The sequence below is a fragment of the Haliotis rufescens genome, unplaced genomic scaffold (genome assembly GCF_023055435.1).
Source record: "Haliotis rufescens isolate VD_foot unplaced genomic scaffold, xgHalRufe1.0.p SCAF_27, whole genome shotgun sequence".
Lineage (NCBI taxonomy): Eukaryota > Metazoa > Mollusca > Gastropoda > Lepetellida > Haliotidae > Haliotis > Haliotis rufescens.
The window spans coordinates 4,402,596-4,422,988 of record NW_025963968.1 but is presented as its reverse complement, the minus strand read 5'-3'; the positions used below and the strand labels follow the sequence as shown (position 1 = coordinate 4,422,988).

Below are 20,393 nucleotides of genomic sequence, written 5' to 3'. Positions count from 1 at the left end.
GGTGAACAGTCAATGGAGCCCAATATGTAGTGTTAAAGATCTGAAGGCCTCTACTCCTATGGTGAGGCTGGCCACAACTCATTGCTGAAGAATATCTATCATATAATCCGCACCAAGTACAACAGATTTCGTATTTTATTTATGATAAAACCTGCTTAATGTCTTGATCGTATCATTAATTCGTATTTTGTAGTAACTTTCTACCCAACTTTTCTGTTAATCATAAAACTAACCAATTGTTCAAATCAAAGGTCGCATTTTTAAGAATCATAACAATCAGTTTTTATCCACCATAAAAGGCATTCATGTCTAGGTCCTTATAGTTCAATGAATATTTAGGCAGTAAACACATTCGTGAAGGAACAGTATTTGAAAGAATACGGACTGAATACATCGACCGACAGTATCACCAGCTTTGTTATTCCCCTTTTAATCTGACGAGCCAACAGACCCTCTTATACACTTTTCCAACATAATCCCTATAGGGATGCAAACTTTAAAGACTTTTTCACAAAATCGTCATCCTGTCAGTCATTTCTCCCAACAGAGGTTAGGCTCTCGTTCTATTTCAATAAGAAAATGCCAGAACATTGGGCAAAACCCCCATAGTAACAAGCTCATTGAGGGCACGCTTGCTTCACCCAAATCTTGCAAATTGGCACAGTCGAATGTGTACGTATCCTCGATGGACCTGCATTGCATTCATTAAAGCACGACCGGACTCAACATCGCATAAAACCCCATCTCATTTTAGAACCACCCTTATTACTATGGATGAAATCTTAGATGACAATTTATTTCTGTATCAGGCATCCGATATCAAAACGGAGCTATTTAATTTACAATACCAGTTACTCTGGAGACAGAAGTCAGGGGTACATAATAATGTCTATTTCAACTCTGGAGAGAACAGCAGACGCAAAGAAAATCAAATGAAAGGAGCGAACTCAATTTCTTAAAATGTGGCAGCCATTTTGATTTCATATTCACTTACAAGGTGTAGAGAAAACATGGATGGAAACTGATAGTCTCATAAGATATACAAGGATTTTTTTCTTAGATTGAAAGTTCCGACTAAAAGACGCATATCGCATAGCAGAGTTTATCGTTGTCTACTACACACAAACTGGTGTTTCATTAATGTACTGTGCCAGACCATGATATTGCTACCTACATTTATAAATACCTTAAAACATAAATACCTCAATAAAAACAAACTTGAATGTAATAAAATACAGCTTAATGTAAATAAATTACAGATTGCAATAATGGAATACTAATGCAGAAAATGAATAATATTGGTCGCAAAGCTTACATAATTAATGATGCAAATACAAAATAAGGTCTACAAAATAGAATCTAGAGCAAAAACAAAAATATGAAAAAAATGCCACATAAACTATATTTTTTCTTTACTTACATCTTGACATTCAACATCAATGATTCAAATCTGAGAAAAAAGACACACTTCAATGTTAAGGAATAAAAACATTTACAACATATTAACCATTGCAAAAACATAACCACAACAAGATCAGATGAAAACTCAACTTGTCAAGCCGTACCATTTTTTCCCCCTGACAAAAAATTAAATCCCTTCAATGATACAGACCCAAGCTGATAAAAGACATCATAAAAAACGGCCAGCTTTAAAAGGGTTAAGTCGCCACCACCTCATCAATCAAGACACAAATGATTTTATTCCTCGGTTTGCCTGAGGTCTCGTAGAACCCTGATTAATTACCGTCCTATTTCACTACTTGCTTGTCACAAGAGTGTCACTCCATTCAATCTGGGAAAATAATTAACGACAAGCTAATTATCAACTTACTAATGAGAAATTTAGAAATAAATGGGAGTACCTGAAAGAAATCCATAAACTTCTTATTCAAATCTTGTGAAACCGTTGATTGGACGAGAATGCATAATTATTGCATTAACTTAAGCGGGATGGGAAGGTTGGCAACCATTATTCTGATTGTCAAACGCTCTGACACAACCCCCTCATACATACAGTATCATGTGATAGACCCTGTTAACAGAAACGTAAATCTCAACTGGTTTATATCCAAAAATGTTGAACTTCCAATGGTTACAGTGAGTGAGTTTGATTTTACGCCGCTTTTAGCAATATTCCAGCAATATCACGGCGGGGGACACCAGAAATGGGCTTCACACATTGCACTAATGTCTGTAATAGAATAAAAAAACAATTGCTCTCAACATCTCAGACACAAAGAAAAGATTGTATGAATAACAACAATAAATAAAATAATTATAATGAATATTTCATTATGGATAGTTCGGTATTACTGTAAATCTTGACATTAATGCGAGCGTAAATGCAAAAAATGTGAGTGGTCTTTGTTCGCATTAATGAAACTTCGCATTTATGTCTTCAAAATGACAATCAACAATAAGACGGCGTCACTGCACACTTTGGACACAGGAAATACCAACTTGAATATATACACAAACACAGTCTATTGATCAACAATTGTAACAAGTACATAACGATGTCATTTAAAAAATAGGAATTACACAATAGCCATCCGGTGAGTTATCACCTTTGGGGTCAAGAGTTCTACCATCTCGTGTCAAACTAGGCATCATTGACCACTCCAATCAAACTGTTGTTGGTTCAATTATTTTATTGCCTTTGAAATTCCTTGATGACAGTCAACAGAATAAACATATAAGCTGTGTGTGGGGATGGGTGTGTGTGTGTGTGTGTGTGTGTGTGTGTGTGTGTGTGTGTGTGTGTGTGTGTGTGTGTGTGTGTGTGTGTGTGTGTGCAATAATCACCAGCCATGACAAATTAACTATAGTCATATGAAAACAACTGCGTGTTCTTTAACTTATTTCGAGTAGTATACATGGAACTAACGCTTGAAAACAACTCCAAACACAAATCTCAGTAGGAATCACGTAAACCAGGGAGACTGTATCTTGCTTGTCAAGATTGCCGGACACAATGATAAAGCTAGTATTATAGCCCTGGAACAAGTTTGATAACAAGCCAGGCTTAAAAAGATCTGACTACAATTCCATCCCTGAAACACAATCCTCCATTTCTTTAGCAGATCTTCTTGTTGCCGTGAGTCATCATGTTTATGTGTCCTATGTTGATGAATGAGGAAGAAGACTATTTACCACAACATGTGTAAAATAATATTTATAAAAATAAACATACAAACTTGAGTTTAAGGAGGTTTCAACTATATGTAAGGGAGAACAGAAAGACAGACACTGTTTTGCATCTCCTAAATATAAATGTACCAGAGAGAATGTTTCTGTATTCGCATTGTGTATTTTGAAAGGTTTAAAACCTTTATACTGAACACAAATTCTTTTCCCATGATATGATCAAAATAATTGTACCAAAGCTGGAAAACTGACGCTTCAAAACACCTAAAAAAATAATTTCCTAACAACATGTACATATCTATTGAAGTTATTTGTGTCTGAGACACGCTTTTCCCACTGTGTAAACATTCTGACATTAAACCTCATATCATTAAATCCAGAAATCAAACAACACCTGATAGTGCTTGTCCAACCACTGTTAGGATGACATCATGTCACCAAACTTTCAACCAATGAAAAACCATCATACAATATGTGCTGCAATCTGATTGGTCAAGAAGAAAAAGTTTGTCATTGCAATAAGGGAGTCAGCAGGTGTAGGACTCCAGGATGCGACGGGACTCGAGGGCTTTAATACCCAGGGTGGGGTCGTGACCCAAAATCTGGAGCTCTTGTGATAAAACTTGATCGTGTATTCAGGGTAGATGAGAGGAAAGCTGGCGTACAAGCAAAACAACCTGTATTTCCACAAACAATTGCTGCACCCGGGCTCCCCTCAAGGGGCGGCCAATATAGATGCACATTGAGAGGGCTAATTTGTTATAGAGAGAGGGGTTTTTTGGTGATCTGTTCATGTTCAGCTGAGCATGAAGACATACTCCAATGTTGGCGAAACCACAATTTATAAACTTATAGGCTATCAAGATAACAGACATACAAAAATGGCAACTATACACAAAAATTGCAGTAAAAAGTAAATAAAATTACTTTAAAAAGTTAACAAAATATGGAAGAGACAGATTTATCTTTGCAGTTTTGTTTTGACATTCATTATACCATAAAAATTCATCACAACATTTTCCCTGTTCTGCCATCTCCATCATCACACTATGAACAGGAAATGTTCCCATATGCAAGGGAATGTTTATATTTCGTCTATTATTGATCCAATATATGAGAACATGTAACAGTAATACTAGTTCCTGGTCAACTAATGACACTAATAATACTGATCTCTTAAAGAGACTGGACAGTGGGGTAGCCTAGTGGTTAAAGCGTTCGCTCATCACACTGAAGACCCTGGTTCGATTACCCGCATGTGTGAACCCAATCCTGGTACCCCTGCCATCATTTTGCTAGAATATTGCTCAGACAGCGTAAAACAGTTGGAAACCACCCAAATATTTCATTAAAAACTACATGAAATTCCACACCTATGGAATTTGATTCAATTCTATTAGATCAGGATTAGAGTTTTTCTTGAATTTAGGGAAGCAGTTACATCAACAAACACAAAAATTCTATTAAAACAAATACTTCATTACCAAACCCTCTTCATATCAAAGTACATACCAGATAACATGAATCATGACACTATATCAAGTTTAATGCTGGCTGAAATATTTTGGTTGCTACACTTCAGTTAGCCTTGCTGCAAGGCTGTACTGAAAGATAAGTCTAAGGATGAGTAGTAATTCTAACCTTATAATAGGCAAGTCTAGATAAAGCAGACTCAGATGCAAGTCTTTTATGGGGTCAACTTGTTCAATAAGAATATAATCTAGAAATTATGATTTAAACTTGTGTAGACTTGTGAGTGAGTGAGTGAGTGAGTTGGGTTTAACGCCGCTTTGAACAGTATTCCAGTCATATCACGTCGTGTCAGCTTAATGTGGGAGGAAAGCCCGAAGTGATGCAGGTCTCAGACATTTACCACTTCGGTGAAACCCACAAGCACGGGTATGGTGCTGACAAACCTAGAAACATAATCGGGGAGAAGAGACTTGTGAGTGAGTGAGTGAGTGAGTGAGTTTGGTTTAACGCCGCTTTTAACAGTATTCCAGTCATATCACGTCGTGTCAGCTTAATGTGGGAGGAAAGCCCGAAGTGATGCAGGTCTCAGACGTTTACCACTTTGGTGAAACCCACAAGCACGGGTATGGTGCTGACAAACCTAGAAACATAATCGGGGAGAAGAGACTTGTGCAAGCCTACACCCTCGTCAGCCCGGGAGTGAGATAGTACCTGAAAAAGCCTTAACAAAAGGGCCAGGTGAGATAGATAAACACGCAGATCCAGGGACTTAAGGGGCTCTGGGATAGGCTTAGATTGTGACATGTGAAATAACAAGGCAGAGGGCCTCCTCAATGTTTTCATCCGTCACTTGTCCCGTTCTGCACATTTCATGGGAATCGTATCGGTCATATAGCTACAGTGTTGAAATATGTTGTTGTTTTTATTGTTGCTTAATCCCACACTCAACAATATTCCAGCTATGATGAGTGAGTTAATATTGTTTATAGATGCATCAGCAATTTTGCAGCTATTTGCGGCAAACTATATGATGACAGCCTGTTATTAAACGAGTCTGGACCAGACAATACAGTGATCGATATTATGAGCAACAATCAAAGCCATCAGGGAATGTCAACATACAATCAACAATGTCTCCGAGTCTGATCACCCAATCCATTAAGTCGCCTCTTACGACCAGGGAGACCCATTCTAACCCGGAATCCCCACGAGGCTAGTGCTGAAATAGTGTCCTCATTGATCGCAGTTTGAAGAATCTTTACTGACTGAGCGAGGGCTCTTGAATCTTGTCATGTTTTCAGTAAATCTATGATCTAAAGTATCTCTGTTTTGCACAAGCCAGGAATGTGGCGTTAGGTAGGGACTATATTGTTCATTTTTAACCTGATATAATGATTAACGATGGACAGATAGATATGCTTATTTTTTAGCATAAAAATGCCTTCATGAAAAATTGCCACACACTGTAGCTCACCTGGATATGTAGTCAATAGTTTGAAATGTCAATACAGAGAGCCACTTAACAAAAGTTAATGATGTTGACGTTAAATATTTTCTACAAAAATACGGAGAACTAAAAAGGAAACATTAAAATCTAATGATTTGAAAAACATATCATCATGAGGAAACCCATTCACTGTCAAAACTAACTCAATCGCTGTCCCTTGTACTGCTTTGAGCAGATGTCAACATTCCTGACTCATTCACCCTGTAGACGAAAGCTCAACCTTGTCAAAATACTGGAAGTGTTGAATACTACTAAGTACAAATGGATAGTTTTTGGATCATATCAGTTGGGGTGAGAATGTGACAACCCTGAGTTAACTCTAACACCCAACGATAGGTGCGAAACGATACATACACGATAAGTATCAGAACAAAATGATACACTTGCTGAAATATATATTACTTAATACTTGTTTAATGACACCGCATTTTTGTTGGTCAGATATCTCAAAATGTGTTGAAATTTGAGTTTCAAGTTCAAGTTCATGACTAAAAATCTTTTCTGACGTGACCAGTAATGGGATGTCCTCAGATCTTTGTTTAGCGGTAGCGAAAATTAAGATCTGATTTTAATGAGATTGCTTGCCACAGATCCTCAAACTGCCCTAAATAACTAAGTGATCTTACCTGCAAGTGTGTAGTCCATGTCAAACCCAAAGAACTTCACCTTCTCCAGCATCAACCCTCTGTTCACAAATACTCTGGGGAAAAAGAGGAAATGGAGTGAGTGAGTGAGTGAGTGAGTGAGTGGGTGTGGGTGTGGGTTTGGGTGAGTGAGTGAGTGAGTGAGTGAGTGAGTGAGTGAGTGAGTGAGTGAGTGAGTGAGTGAGTGAGTGTTGTCCAGACTTGATTATTAATAGACAAACTTTATATATATATTTATATATGGAAATTTATCACAGAATTTGAGCTAGCAGACAAGCAAAGTGGTAATAACAAGTATTTGTATCACTTCAATCCATTTGTTTGGACTGTAAATTGGCTAGTCTTAGTCACTGTGTAATGTGGGAGGAAAGACCAGAGGAAGTCTGTCCATATTATTTTCCCTTCCACCCAGCCCTTACTGTAATGCTTTAGCTCTAAACGAAGCAAGTCTAGATTTTCCACACCTTCTTTCCCATCTCACTGGGGCTCCTTCTTAATTTCAATGTAGTAACTTGTTTTGATCAGAATCATATATTTTCAGAGACTAAAATGTTATTCCAGCTCAAAGCATGCTACAGATGTTTACAACTTTTGTGAAACCAACAATCACAAGCATGGTGCTGACTGACCAAAGATCAACAACAGATGCAACTTGGATTTGACCCCAGTGAACTGCAGGTTTATTTCTTGTAATTCTACTCCTTAATATCAAATTACCAATAAACAGGATCCAAGCAAGTAAAAATATATTGAGTATCCAAACAAAATTGAAATACCAAATAAGAATGATCTCATGTGAGTAAATACTAAATAAATACCTCACTCACTCACTCACATAAAAAAAACAATATCTGGAGCACAAACAAACAAACAAATAAATAATAAAACTTTCCCTAAAGAACATTCACAAAATAGTTAGACCCACCTATTAGTTTCTCTAAAACATGGAATAATGAACAGCCACAAAATAACAAGACCCACCTCCTATTGGGCTCTCTCTTGTACATCCTGAATGGGGTGCTGACAGACCTCTCCAGGGACCTCTTTTGCGTCTGCTCACTTTCAGCCATCTTGGATTTTCAAACTGTAAAACCAAAACAAGAAGTTATTTCAGTTTTTATCAGTGAATTGAAAAACATTTCCTACCCAAAACATTACATGATTAAAATAATGTACATATGTTCAAACCTGACTTTAAAAACAACTCAAGTCATTGAAAAAACCCACTGATCACCACAGACACACACGATTATACCTATTGAAAATACCTTCCAGATTCAACACATGAACAGATGAAGTATAGAGAGATCAATGAATAACTTGGGTTGAGGAAGGTATGGTGCATATGAATGATATCTAGATATACATGAAAGGAGAAAACGAATCCAAATAAGTTAATGAAATTTGTATACTTAACAGAGACCGACTGCCGTGGGCCTGTGACAGCTGATGAAAATGGCATGTACACAATGTACTTTGGATGACATTCTGCACATTGATGTAATAGCATGTTGAGTCAGGTTGCAAACATTCATGCAACAAGTACATGTATTAATAAATATTAATAGGACCTTTCCAGCCCACAAAAAGCATTCCAACTCACTTTCGTAGGTCAGTTCGTAACGCTTTTGAGGGCAAATCCAATTGGGTTGGTTTAGGAGGTCACACAATATCCTAACTCAATGTTATTTGTATCATTAATGATCATTGCTGAATATCCATCTGACTATTCCAGCAAAAAACACTTCTAAGACACTATCATGATGTCAGTGCTGGTACTGGTACTCTAGATGGAGGTATGGGGTGGATGGGTAGCCTAGTGGTTTAAGCGTTTGCCCGTCATGCTGAAGACCCAGGTTCCATTCCCCATGGGTAAAATGTGTGAATCCCATTTCTGGTGTACCCTGACATGATATTGCTTGTATATTATTAAAAGTGGCGTAAAACCTTACTCACTCACTCACTCTCTCACTCACTCACTAACTCGATGGAGGTCACAGTCTCTATTGGTCCAGCTTATAAGGGTTAGAAATTATGTATATCACCTGTCGGTGAAAATGAAAGATATCCTCAAGGAAATGTCACAAGTCCTTTCTGCATGTTACCAGATGCAGACCATGCAGACAAGAAGACTTAAGTTATCAAACTGATGATGATAGCCCATAGTAAAATGTTTGGGCTGTACACACTGCGAGGCGGATCAGGATTTTTCAAAAAGGGAGGGATTAGTGGAGGAGGGTGGACATATTACCTATAAACAAAGAAGATGTGGTCGAGGGGCAGTTAACGTGTGAGGTGTCTTAAAACAAAAGGTGCGCCCCCCTCCAGATCTGCCGGCAGCTGTCTGCTCCTTTAGAAAACTCTGCACCACTATATACGAGCATGAACAAACAACAATGAACTACTAATTCAGCGTTAGAAACTTGTCCACTAAAACTTCTATTGATAACACATACCAAACAGTGTTTAAAATAATCTATAACCCACCAAGACGGTCGGGCAGGAGTTGCCAGCCCGTCTTCAAAGTTACCTGCCCGCATTCATACATTGTAAATATTGAAAAATCACGAAACATAAGAGACAAATCGCGTCTTGATTCAGTGGAACTAATGCTAACAATTACTTGCGAATCTACCGGGAGTTATAATAACATTGAAAGTGTAAGTTGGCTTAAATTCATCTGCCAAACAGTCGGGCAGGTGGAGGAAAATTATATGCAGCCCGACAGAAAAGTTACCAGCCACGGGCAGGTGAGCATGCAGTTGTTTCGGACACTGACAGAAAAACCCTTAAAAAGGGCCAACTTCTGCTAGTCCTTATCATACCTTAACTATAGGGCAGTTCGGCAAGAGAAAAAGGACTATAGTGCCAATTTCTAACATTGTAATTATACAAATGATACACTTTAGTGTCTACATTGTATTCTAACCTACCCCCCCCCCCCCCCCTGAGTGAGTGAGTATGGTTTTACACCGCTTTTAGCAATATTCCAGCAATATCACAGTGGGGGACACAAGAAATGGGCTTCACACACTGTATCCATGTCAGGAATCGAACCCGGGTCTTGAACGCTTTACCCACCAGGCTACCCGACGCTCTGGAGATTACGTAAGTATCACGAGACACTAAGAGGGTCTTAAATAGATAATGAAGAAGCCAGTGTCCCATTACAACTGAACATCCACACACCATTGATTACTTGATTACTGATTACACTGATTGCTACGGTAACGGCAATTACTCAATTATATTAATACAGTATGGTTGAACTTGTGTCATTATATCAACACATTGCAAATGTCAGCATTATCAATATGTCACTGAACAACAACCATTAGCATCACGATAACCCACACAATAACTTTCATGGACCTATTACGGAATCCAGTGTAAAACATGTCAGCTTGTCAATGCACCAATCTCATTTCATTAAAATCAGATCTTAGTTCTCGTTATCGCTAAACAAAGATCTGAGGACATCCCATTACGGGTCACGTCAGAACGACCTTTAATCAGACCAATCAAAGACTCGCTTACCAGATCATGAAAGGGACAGTCAGAATGTGTTTTTGTAATCATGCAACCTCGAAAACATCAACACAGGGTATTCCAAACGACAGTGACGGCCCGTACAACTGATTCCTCCAAAATTATTGTCCATCTCTTGCTTCCGTGGGATAAACATTAGAATGGAGGAGGCGTTGCACAGTACGGGGGAAGCACTGCCATACAATCGCAACAATATATTAGACATTCCAGAATGTTTGTTTTTTCAGTTTTCAAAACTTTATTCGAGAACTGTGTCAACATATTTTTCAAGCGAAGTCTGAAATGGAAGTCGCCAGGTTGAAACGAGTGCCGTAAAGTTCGAGAAAGCAGCTTTGTTAGTCGACTTCTTGTTAGTCGTTTCAGTTATCGGTCAAAGTTCGTGAAAGGTCATTCTGTAAATTAAATCAATACAAATAATAAAAAAATAAACATTCAAACTTCATTAAATACTCCCTGAATACACAGGACTCATCACGTAAGGCCAAAATAAAGTAATTATTTGTTTGTCCCATTAAGTGCTGCATCCCCAGTCAGAAGCTGGAGAAATATTTTTTTGCTTTTTCAAAAAGTTATCAATCTCTATTAATTAAAGCTGATGAAGACATTTATTATTCATTGTCCAAAACTGGACTGAATAAAGTTTTACCCATATTTCATGTGAGTGAGTGAGTGAGTGAGTGAGTGAGTGAGTGAGTGAGTGAGTGAGTGAGTGAGTGGGTGAGTGAGTGAGTGAGTGAGTGAGCAATATTTCAGTCACATGGCAACGAGAACAAATAATAGATTCCTAAAAAGGCATAAAATTATACACAATTAAGCAAATGACATGCACAATAAAACAGTTCGGTAAAGATCCCATATTGTGCCTGCTTCCTACCTTGGAAAGCATGTTCCATGTTTATGCCTAGGAGGTTTTCCTCATACTGTCGCCATGGCATTGTGAACTTGTCGTAACCCCACCACAAACAGGGAGTGACAATTATGTACAACAATAATTAAGTTGTGGCATTTCGAACATTGCATGTGTTTTGTAAGTCCATCAACACACAGTGCTGTCTAGACAAACAGACGCAGCAATCATGAAGGAGAGGTATGCAATCATTTCATTCACAGCAATAACGCACAGCTACAATTGTTTTAAAGCCACCACGCTGTAGATCACCTGGATAGAGTCAACACTTTTACATCTCAAAGACTGACAATAAGAGTTGCTATTCAAATGTGTTATGCATAAATACTGAGACCCTGCAACTACTTCTAATATGTAATGATTTGAGGTGAGGTGGATGGGTTTACTAGCATGTCCAAGACTATTGAGGGGCGGTCGGGTAGCCTAGTGGTTAAAGCGTTCGCTTGTCACGCCGAAGACCTGGGTTCAATTCCCGACATGTGTGAAGCCCATTTCTGGTGTCCCCCGCAGTGATATTGCTGGAATATTGCTAAAAGCGGCGTAAAACCATATTCACTCACTCACTCACTCCAAGACTGTTGCACTTATATAGCAATGTGCATGCACATGTGTGTGTGTGGCTGCTTGTACTGGTCCGAACTAATGTCGTTTTTATAGTGCTAGCCCACAGAGATACCATGCCGCAGTTTAACATGAATACCCCACTCAGACACAGTATAATGACTCCAAGCCGACCAGTTCTTGTTTTAAAATTCAAAATGAAAAGAAATTACTGGGTAATTGCCAGTCTTTTAATATGGCTGTTGTGGCGGCCATATTGAAAATCAGACTCTGAAATCTTGAAGAAATCATTTGTGTGAACACACAATGTATTTAGAAAGTGGTCTAATGTTACAAATGTTATATTTCGGATAACACTTTCTTAGAAAAGGACAGATTGTAGAACTTTTGGGGGGTTGATTCGAACCGACACTGCCAGCACAACCCCCTCAGCCACCAAGGCTATTTCGAATCTGTACTTAACTAAGAAAGTGTTAACCCAAATATAACATTTGTGAAATTATTTGTGGGAAGAAGCATGTATAGCTTCAGCTTCATTAATCTTGTGGTGTCTGAGAAGATGTCTACAAGTGACCATGCATGACGGACAACAGGCCATGACATTAGCTCATTGACTTTCAGTCAGGTGCCCTAAAGATAGAACTGAGATCTCATAGATAAGGCCACAACATAAATATAACCCAATAAATTAGTTTGACTACAACTGCCATTTAACAAGCTTAAATCTTTGTGGGTCGGACTTGCCCCGGAAAAAGTGACTTCATTGTGTTGTATGTCATGCTGACCAGTATTTCAGTATTTCAGTTCTGTCTTGAGGAAGGAAAGCGAAAGAAATGCAGGACTTAGATTCATAACTATGCTGCTGACAAACCAAGGATCATATTAATCCGGGTGAATCCATGTTCTTAGGATCCTGACATATGCCTAAGGGAGATAACTCTGTACATGGAATGATGGTGCCTTACACAACCAGGTCACCCAGACCCCGTAGAAATAGACCTTGACATAGTTCTGTTACTTATCATGACCAGTGTAATCATCTTCATCGAAAGTTATCACTGACAAATACATTACTGGCAGCTCATAAAAGGGTAAAAAAGGTTCTCACAACAAAACATCATTTACCTTTAACTGCTTTATTTTCTCTGATGAAGCTATTGCTTATGAACACATTGTTGGCAGCTGTTTAAAGGCTTTTAAAAGACACCATGATTTATCTAGCACTGCCAAGGTTGGCAGGTAACTGGAGCACTGGTGTAGAGAATGTACCGTACAAAATAGATCCAGGGTAGGTGAGGTGAAATGAGGTTTAACGTCACGTCCAAGATCATTGCACTTATATAGCGACGTGCATGTACGTGTGTGTGGCTGCTTGTACTAGTCCGGACTGATGCCGATTTATAGTGCTAGCTCACTGAGATACTATGCCGCAGTTTGACATGAATACCCCACTCAGACACAGTATACTGACTCCGAGCCGACCAGTCCTTGTTTTAGCCCCTTAATGCCGAGCGCCAGGCAGGGTAAAAACAAGTACCATCTTTTAATGTCTTTTGGTATGACGCGGTCGGGGATCGAACCCCGGACCTTCCGCTCTTCGGGCGGACGTTCTACCACTAGACCACAGAGGCGGTCAGATCCAGGGTAGAATAGGTCTTCACCAACTTTACCACCATGCTTGCCGTAAAGGGCGACTACGCTTGTCATAAGAGGCGACCAACAGGATCGGGTGGTCAGGCTCGCTGACTTGGTTGATGTATGTCATTGTATCCCAATTGTGTGGATTGATGCTCATGAGGTCAATCACTGGATTGTCTGGTCCAGACTCGTTTATTTACAGACTTCTGTCATATAGCTGGAATATTGCTGAGTGTGGCGTTAAACAACAAACAAGCAAAACAAACAACAAATGTTGCCCCAGATGTTTGGGGAAGGGGAGTGAAGGGTGTTATACACTGCTTATCCCAAATACCATCTACCATATTCGCTATAATAAGCAACCTTGACGCTAAGGAACAAGAGAAACGGGGTGCTTATTAAAACCATATGCAAAGAGTTCAGAGATTAAGCAGTAGTGAATTTCAGTTCAAATACTGATCAATATAAAACCTTTTTGATATTAGTTATTTGCAAATTATATATCCTTTTGTGCTGCAGTTTTCTGTAAGAAATGTGTCATGTACACAACAAAAGTAAATTATCGGTCTTATAGGGTAAGTGAGTGAGTGAGTACAGTTTTACACCGCTTTTAGCAATTTTCCAGCAATATCACGGCGTGGGACACCAGAAATGGGCTTCACACATTCTACCCATGTAGGGAATCGAACCCGGGTCTTCGGCGTGACGAACGCTTTAACCACTAGGCTACCCAACCGTCTTATATGGAGTGCTTATAAAGAGTACATACAGATGGTCCAGTTGGTCTGGGGGAGCTTCTAGGAGCAGGGCCCTTAGAGCAGCAAATACGGTACATCGTGACATCGTGTCAGATAGAACCAATGGTTGATAGCATGAGTAACGACCCACAACATTGAGGGATGCTTAACTAACATTTATGTTAGTTAGGTCTTGACACATATATTGTGCGTCTTTTCCATCGCAGGATCATTACCTTGTGAGTTCTCTACAGAGATACATTATGCCTCATGTAACTTTGAAATACCCCGGTACTACTTTCTCGTCATGGTGGAATTTGAGTCTGTCCCATAGTGTCAGGAGAAATATGGTCTGTTAAACCCACACATACATGTACCAGTGTTTCCGGTCCAATATCCACCACATAGCAGTTCATGGTCACCCTGTAAGTTGGACAAACAATTGCTGAAGAGTTTCTTAAAACACACACATACATGTACCAGTGTTTCCGGGCCAATAGCCAAGTAGTCTGTGAGTAATTTAATCTGGATCAGGCAAACCAGTGACTGAAAACAAGGGCAACAATTCTTGCCATCAGGGAACAAGCATCAGCCATGTCACGCAGCCTGACCACCTGATTCCCTTTTGAGACAGCACTAACGTTTGTGACGTATTTACGACCAGCAGAGGTTGCTGGGGACCAAGTTTAACCGGAATCACGATTGCAACACACAGCCTTTCAGTTGTGGTTGTTTTAAAACTTATTTTCAGTATCAGGGCTTGACTTAAGGAACTGGATTTACCTTGCACAAGGTGCATGTCGACATGAACAGCTAGTTGCACTAGACAAAAACAGGTTGCACCCTGGTCCCATAAATTTATCAAAATTGAAATATAGATGCATAAACTGGTCTAACTAAAGTAAAATCTCAAATCTCTGATGACTGTGTCATGTGTCATGAACAACACATAACACTGGGATGAGTGATGCAGTATGGTAAATAAACCTTAGAGGTACTGAGTGTGTTCACAGATTATTGTTATGTTGTTATTGAATTTTGTTAACATAAATAGACATAAATATTAAGTTGCATTTTTCAATAATAGGTTGCACTGGTGCATGTTTTATATACTGTAAATCATGAAATTAATGCATCTCCAAAAGAATGTGCCTGCTGGCCCCTAGCCTAAAATGCGACTCAATATGAATTCGACACCCCCCTCCTTTCAGTCATCAGTGGATTTATATCTAAAGGAAATGTCTTCTGTCAGGTTTACAGGAGATTCCTCACCTTAATCCAATCACGCACCAAATACATGTAGCTTATTAGCGCTGAGTAGAGTACTTCTGCTGAAACAATACATGCACACTGGCTCGTGTCGGCCTTTGACGCAGTCGCAAAGAACAATGACACCGTGTTGCATGGGTGGCGTCTGTCTGGACTTGCAGGTGTGATCAGTGATGACATAAGTGAGTAGAACTCTTGTCTTGACCCCAGCAGTGACGATTCACAGGATGTAATTGTGTTTGAATGACATTATTTATATACTTGTTACAAGTGCTGCTCAATAAACAGTGATGTAGAATACATAGTTCTTTGTTTCAGCGTATGTCGAAGTTGGTATTTCTGCTATCCAAAATGTCTTATCGCAATCTCATTAAAATCAGATCTTAGTTCTCCCTACCACTAAACAAAGATCTGAGGACATCCCATTACAGGTCACGTCAGGCCGACCTTGACTGAACTTTGATCGACCAATGGAATGACCAATCAGAAAGAAGCTTTCTCGTGCTTTACGGCACTAATTTCAAATTGGCGACTACGCTTCGAAACTTATTATGACAAATTCTCGATTACAAATTTAAAACAAAACAAAACAAAAGAACATTCTGGAATGGCTAATAGATGGTCTAGATTGTATGGATTCAGTCACTAAACCCATAACCATTGTTCGGAATACCCCGTGTTAAAGTTTTTGAAATTGCATGATTAGAAATCACATTCCGACTGTCACTTTCATAATCTGGTAAGCGACGCTCTGATTGGTCAGATGAAAGATGAGATGAAACCATCATTTTTTGCATTTAATTCACGCTCGCATTAATTTCAAGATTTACAGTAGCTAAATCGACCCCTTTGTAGTATATATACTATCCACAATCTGCAACCATCTTGACCACCCATTCCCTGTGAGATGCTTCTTTTAACCTACAAACACGAATACTCTGCTGTAATTCTCATTTCACGACAGTGTGTGTTGACAAGTGTTTCATAGGTCAGTTAGAGGTGAAGAATTACAGCTGAGATAGGTCTATCAGAAGGTCAATGAAATAATGTAGTTCCGATTGCATTTATTTCTAAATAGTGTATCGGTAGGCTTTTACTGTTTCCTGTATCTACAAAAGCCCTAGATGGCTTTAAAGTTAGAAGTGTTTGGAATATTTCTTCAACTGTGCTTTTTGTGTTGTCAAAAACAGTAAAGACACGCTAGGATCGGCACCGTATGATGTTGTTTTTCAGCTTAACTCCGCACACAGCAATATTCCAGCTATATCAGGGCAGCCTGTAAAAGACCGAGTCAGGACCACTGTGTAACTTGGGATTGGAATCCCATATGCTCCATAAGAAATAAGACAGATATTTTGTAGTTCCACATTGTCGACATACAGGCTGCCGCCATGACCAGATTCTGACGACATTACCCTTGATGCATTGCTAAGGTATAATTCTGTAAGATTTCAAAGGACCAGTGATTTACAATCAAGACTTACATATGAAGTTACAACAACCACATAATCCAGTGATTGATAGCATGAGCAATGATACACAACGTCGGGGTACGGTGACATGCATCAGCTAAGTTGTTGCCTCTTTCAACCAGCATAGGCTGCTGGGGACTTGTTCTAACCCGGAATCTGCATGGGGTATGCAAGGGAAATCAGGATCATTCAGTCAGTCAGTCAGTGTTTGTTTGTTTGTTTGTTGTTTTACGCCGCATTCAGCAATATTCCAGCTATATGACGGCGGTCTGTAAATAATCGAGTCTGGACCAGACGATCCAGTGATTGATATCATGAGCATCAATCCACGCAATTGGGATTGATGACATGCTTCAAGCGGGTCTCCCACTTTGGTGAGGTTGTTTGAACAGGCATGATCTGGGATAGAACTTAACAAACTTCTTTAGTACAAAATCTTCGGGGCCAGTACATATTTCCAAAATTCCCCATTGTTTTAACATTTCAAGGGCAGGTTATCTTTACCCAGGCTAGAAAAGCCTTAGACTTAAATTCTAACCCTAATGATACTGAGGGACCAATTAAGAATCATGATCCTGTTGCTCCTAAGGGAGACAACTCTACACAAATAAGCAAGTTGCTGCTCTGTCCTCTGAGCATGCCAAGGTGTGTAATATCATATGTAATATCAATATTTTACATCCACGAAGAAAACCTTAGGTTCGGGTGAGCTACAAGATGTTGCCAACACAAATTAAAATGCTTGTTCTTCTTGTGCAATGGTGCCTTGCTACTGCTATTGGTGGTGTCCATTGTAATTGCAGGCAAGGTCTATATATACAGGTCTATATGCTATTGTGTGTTGCCAGATTTATTCACTATGTCAGCAAATATGCATGTGCATAACACAGAATGCATGACATCCAATAGCTTGACCTGCAATATGCATTTACTCTGCACTGTCACGCCAGGTGTACAACTCAATGTAATACCAATCCACTTCAGTATCAGGATAGATGTCTTGTTATTACCCACAATTATCACAAATTGGGAGGAGAGAATGCCCTTCCCTTATAAGGACTGTTTATTGAGATTGAACAATATTATTACATGAAAAAAAGAAATATATGTCCAGTGCAATGCCACCTGAATCCTTCTGTGATTCATAATATGCCGAAAACAGGAAACAATCGACGATGATTTCACGATTCAACAGGTAAACTGTCCCGTTCATCGCTGACAGAACAGATGCACTGCTGTGTGTTAGAAACAGGTTGAGAGCTGCAGATCAAAATAATGTGGGGTTGCACTAGTCTAAACGACGGTCCTCTATTATTCTAACTTACATTCGAAGTTGTACGTCAAGCACTTCCTGCTGATCACATCGACAAAGAACGTAAGTCTTCGGAGCCGTAAGATGACTCCTTCGGTAAAATACGGCACGTCGGTTCGACCCGAATCAACCCGATCTTTGTTTACATCCGGTAAGGGCACCACGTGGAGAGGGTGTGTCAGCAAAACTCACATAAACACCGCATGTTGAATGTGTCAGTTTAAGCTATACAAACCTGATATTATTCTAAATAATAATTAAATTTGAAGGCTACGAATAAATCAACTCTTTAATTAATCATAACGAAGTTAATCAGACTATTTACCTATCGATCTGTGAACCCGGAAGCATTAATCGCTAGTTAACCTAGCAGACGATGTTCTCTCTGCCACCATCACCATCACAAACGTCACTTTGAAAACAACGTGTTATTGATTTCACATTTTCTAATCACGTTTTCTAAACAACAACTGTTACAACCGTGTATCGTGGTGCGTAACAGAAAAAAACGACACGCTATAAAAATTCAAATAAAACATAGGCTATATATAAAACTTACATTCGTGTTCAGACACGTCGCGACATCCAACAAAGGGAGGGAAATATTTGACATTACTGGTGACAAGAGCGGATACTGACATCAAACTAACGGTGTATTATCTCATTTCACATCTGACCGATGATGATCCCACAGATTCAGCAGCGATGGAGGCACAATGAAGCAACGGCCGACGGGTCTGACCTGTCGCTCTTCAATTACCAGGAGATGGGGTGACAGTCGCACTTACGTCACACAACGGTGGCATCATTACACCTATAAGCCCTTTCCTCCGTTGGTAGAGTATGTTCCCGTAGACAGCCTGACAAAGTTCACTCTACTTACGTCTATACATTATCAGTAACAATGTAACGTTTTCAACCATTTTGAATTATTTGCTTGTATTGCAGAATTAGATATACCAGCTGCATATGTTTATTGATTTTTCATGTACATATACTTGTAATGTTTATGCTCCTGTGCTCAAAATTTTAAGCAATATTAGGATATCAGTAATAATCTTGTAATGTGAACTATATCCTAGCTCTTTTGAACAGACATTCATACTTTTATCATGTATTTATTTATATCTGTTCCATTACTTCTTAAAACTTGTTGCTATATGGCTGAAAGAATGCCAATGAGATGTTTAATTTTAACTCATTCACTCCTTAGAAACTTTCTTGTGTCTTATGGTTCCATTTAGAACATTTTAAGTAATATCAGATTTATGTAAGTATGATGTATTGTTATCTAAATCTGAACTGAAATGTGTGAAAAGTGATTGATTGTTCGTTCATTGAATAACATGTACTGAGGATTAGATTGCTAATTCCACTCAATATTGATTTTGAAGAAGAAGTCTGCCTCTATTACCATCGAGACATGCTACTAGGGTGGGGCACTAGCAGCTGTCTGAAAGGTCAAATATGGTGTTATAATTTGACATAACATGAAATGCTAAATTTTGAAGTTTTTGATTAATTTTAAATTTAATGTGTCAGTGTTGTTTTTCAGAAGATGGGTCAGGGTGAAGAGAAGATGGAAATCATTTGTTGCAAAGTTTCAAGGCCAAGACATCATGTTATGAAGGCAAGAATGTTTCTTTGCTTGAAATAGTTCAAAAGATCAATTAAAGAAAAATGTTTTTAAATATGGCAACAAGAAGTTAATTAGCCCATAATAACTGATGCTTTGCTTGCTGGAGTACTTTATCTAATTTGATTTGTCTGGAGAATTTGTTATGAGGTACTTAGATTTTACATTCTTGAGAAGAAACCACCCCAGAAAGATTTTAAATATCTGAGATAGTCAGCACAACATGCATTTATCAATAGGGAATGTTTACTTTTAAATTCTGAGTTTGCTTCTGAATATTTCTGGAAGCTGCAGACTTTTGACTAGTCCTGCACCATGACTGTGGAATATATGTATTTTATGAAAAATAAAAATCTAGAAACGTATACAAAAGCAAGTCTAGCCAGCTCTAATCAGCATAGGGAATTTTTTTTTTTTTTAGAGTCAAGAAGGATATTGTGTGATATAAGATTTCATAGACTAAATGTTAGTTGAACTTTTGACTAAAACTCTGTTTGTTTGAATCATTGTCCCCCTTCTCTGTCATTGTCATCATGGTATG

The 20,393-nt window shown here is 38.8% G+C and overlaps 1 protein-coding gene across 6 annotated transcripts in view; it reads right to left on the bottom strand.

The window, feature by feature from the left end:
- The window catches only part of LOC124139372 (cytosolic purine 5'-nucleotidase-like), a 210,343-nt gene extending 191,481 nt beyond the window's left edge, over positions 1-18,862 (bottom strand). The window contains exons 1-3 of one of the 6 annotated variants that reach the window (XM_046506397.2): positions 18,776-18,862; positions 7,753-7,855; positions 6,754-6,827 (exon numbers count right to left, since the gene is read on the bottom strand). In XM_046506397.2, the coding sequence (XP_046362353.1) occupies positions 6,754-6,827; positions 7,753-7,841 (163 nt within the window). In that variant the 5' untranslated portion in view covers positions 7,842-7,855; positions 18,776-18,862. Of the gene's footprint in view, positions 1-1,420; positions 1,451-6,753; positions 6,828-7,752; positions 7,856-8,188; positions 8,210-11,194; positions 11,214-16,916; positions 16,936-18,229; positions 18,346-18,775 lie in introns of those variants that run through there. The other 5 variants (XM_046506393.2, XM_048402595.1, XM_046506395.2 and 2 more) reach the window with 5 other exon arrangements.
- Positions 18,863-20,393: the final 1,531 nt, after the last annotated feature.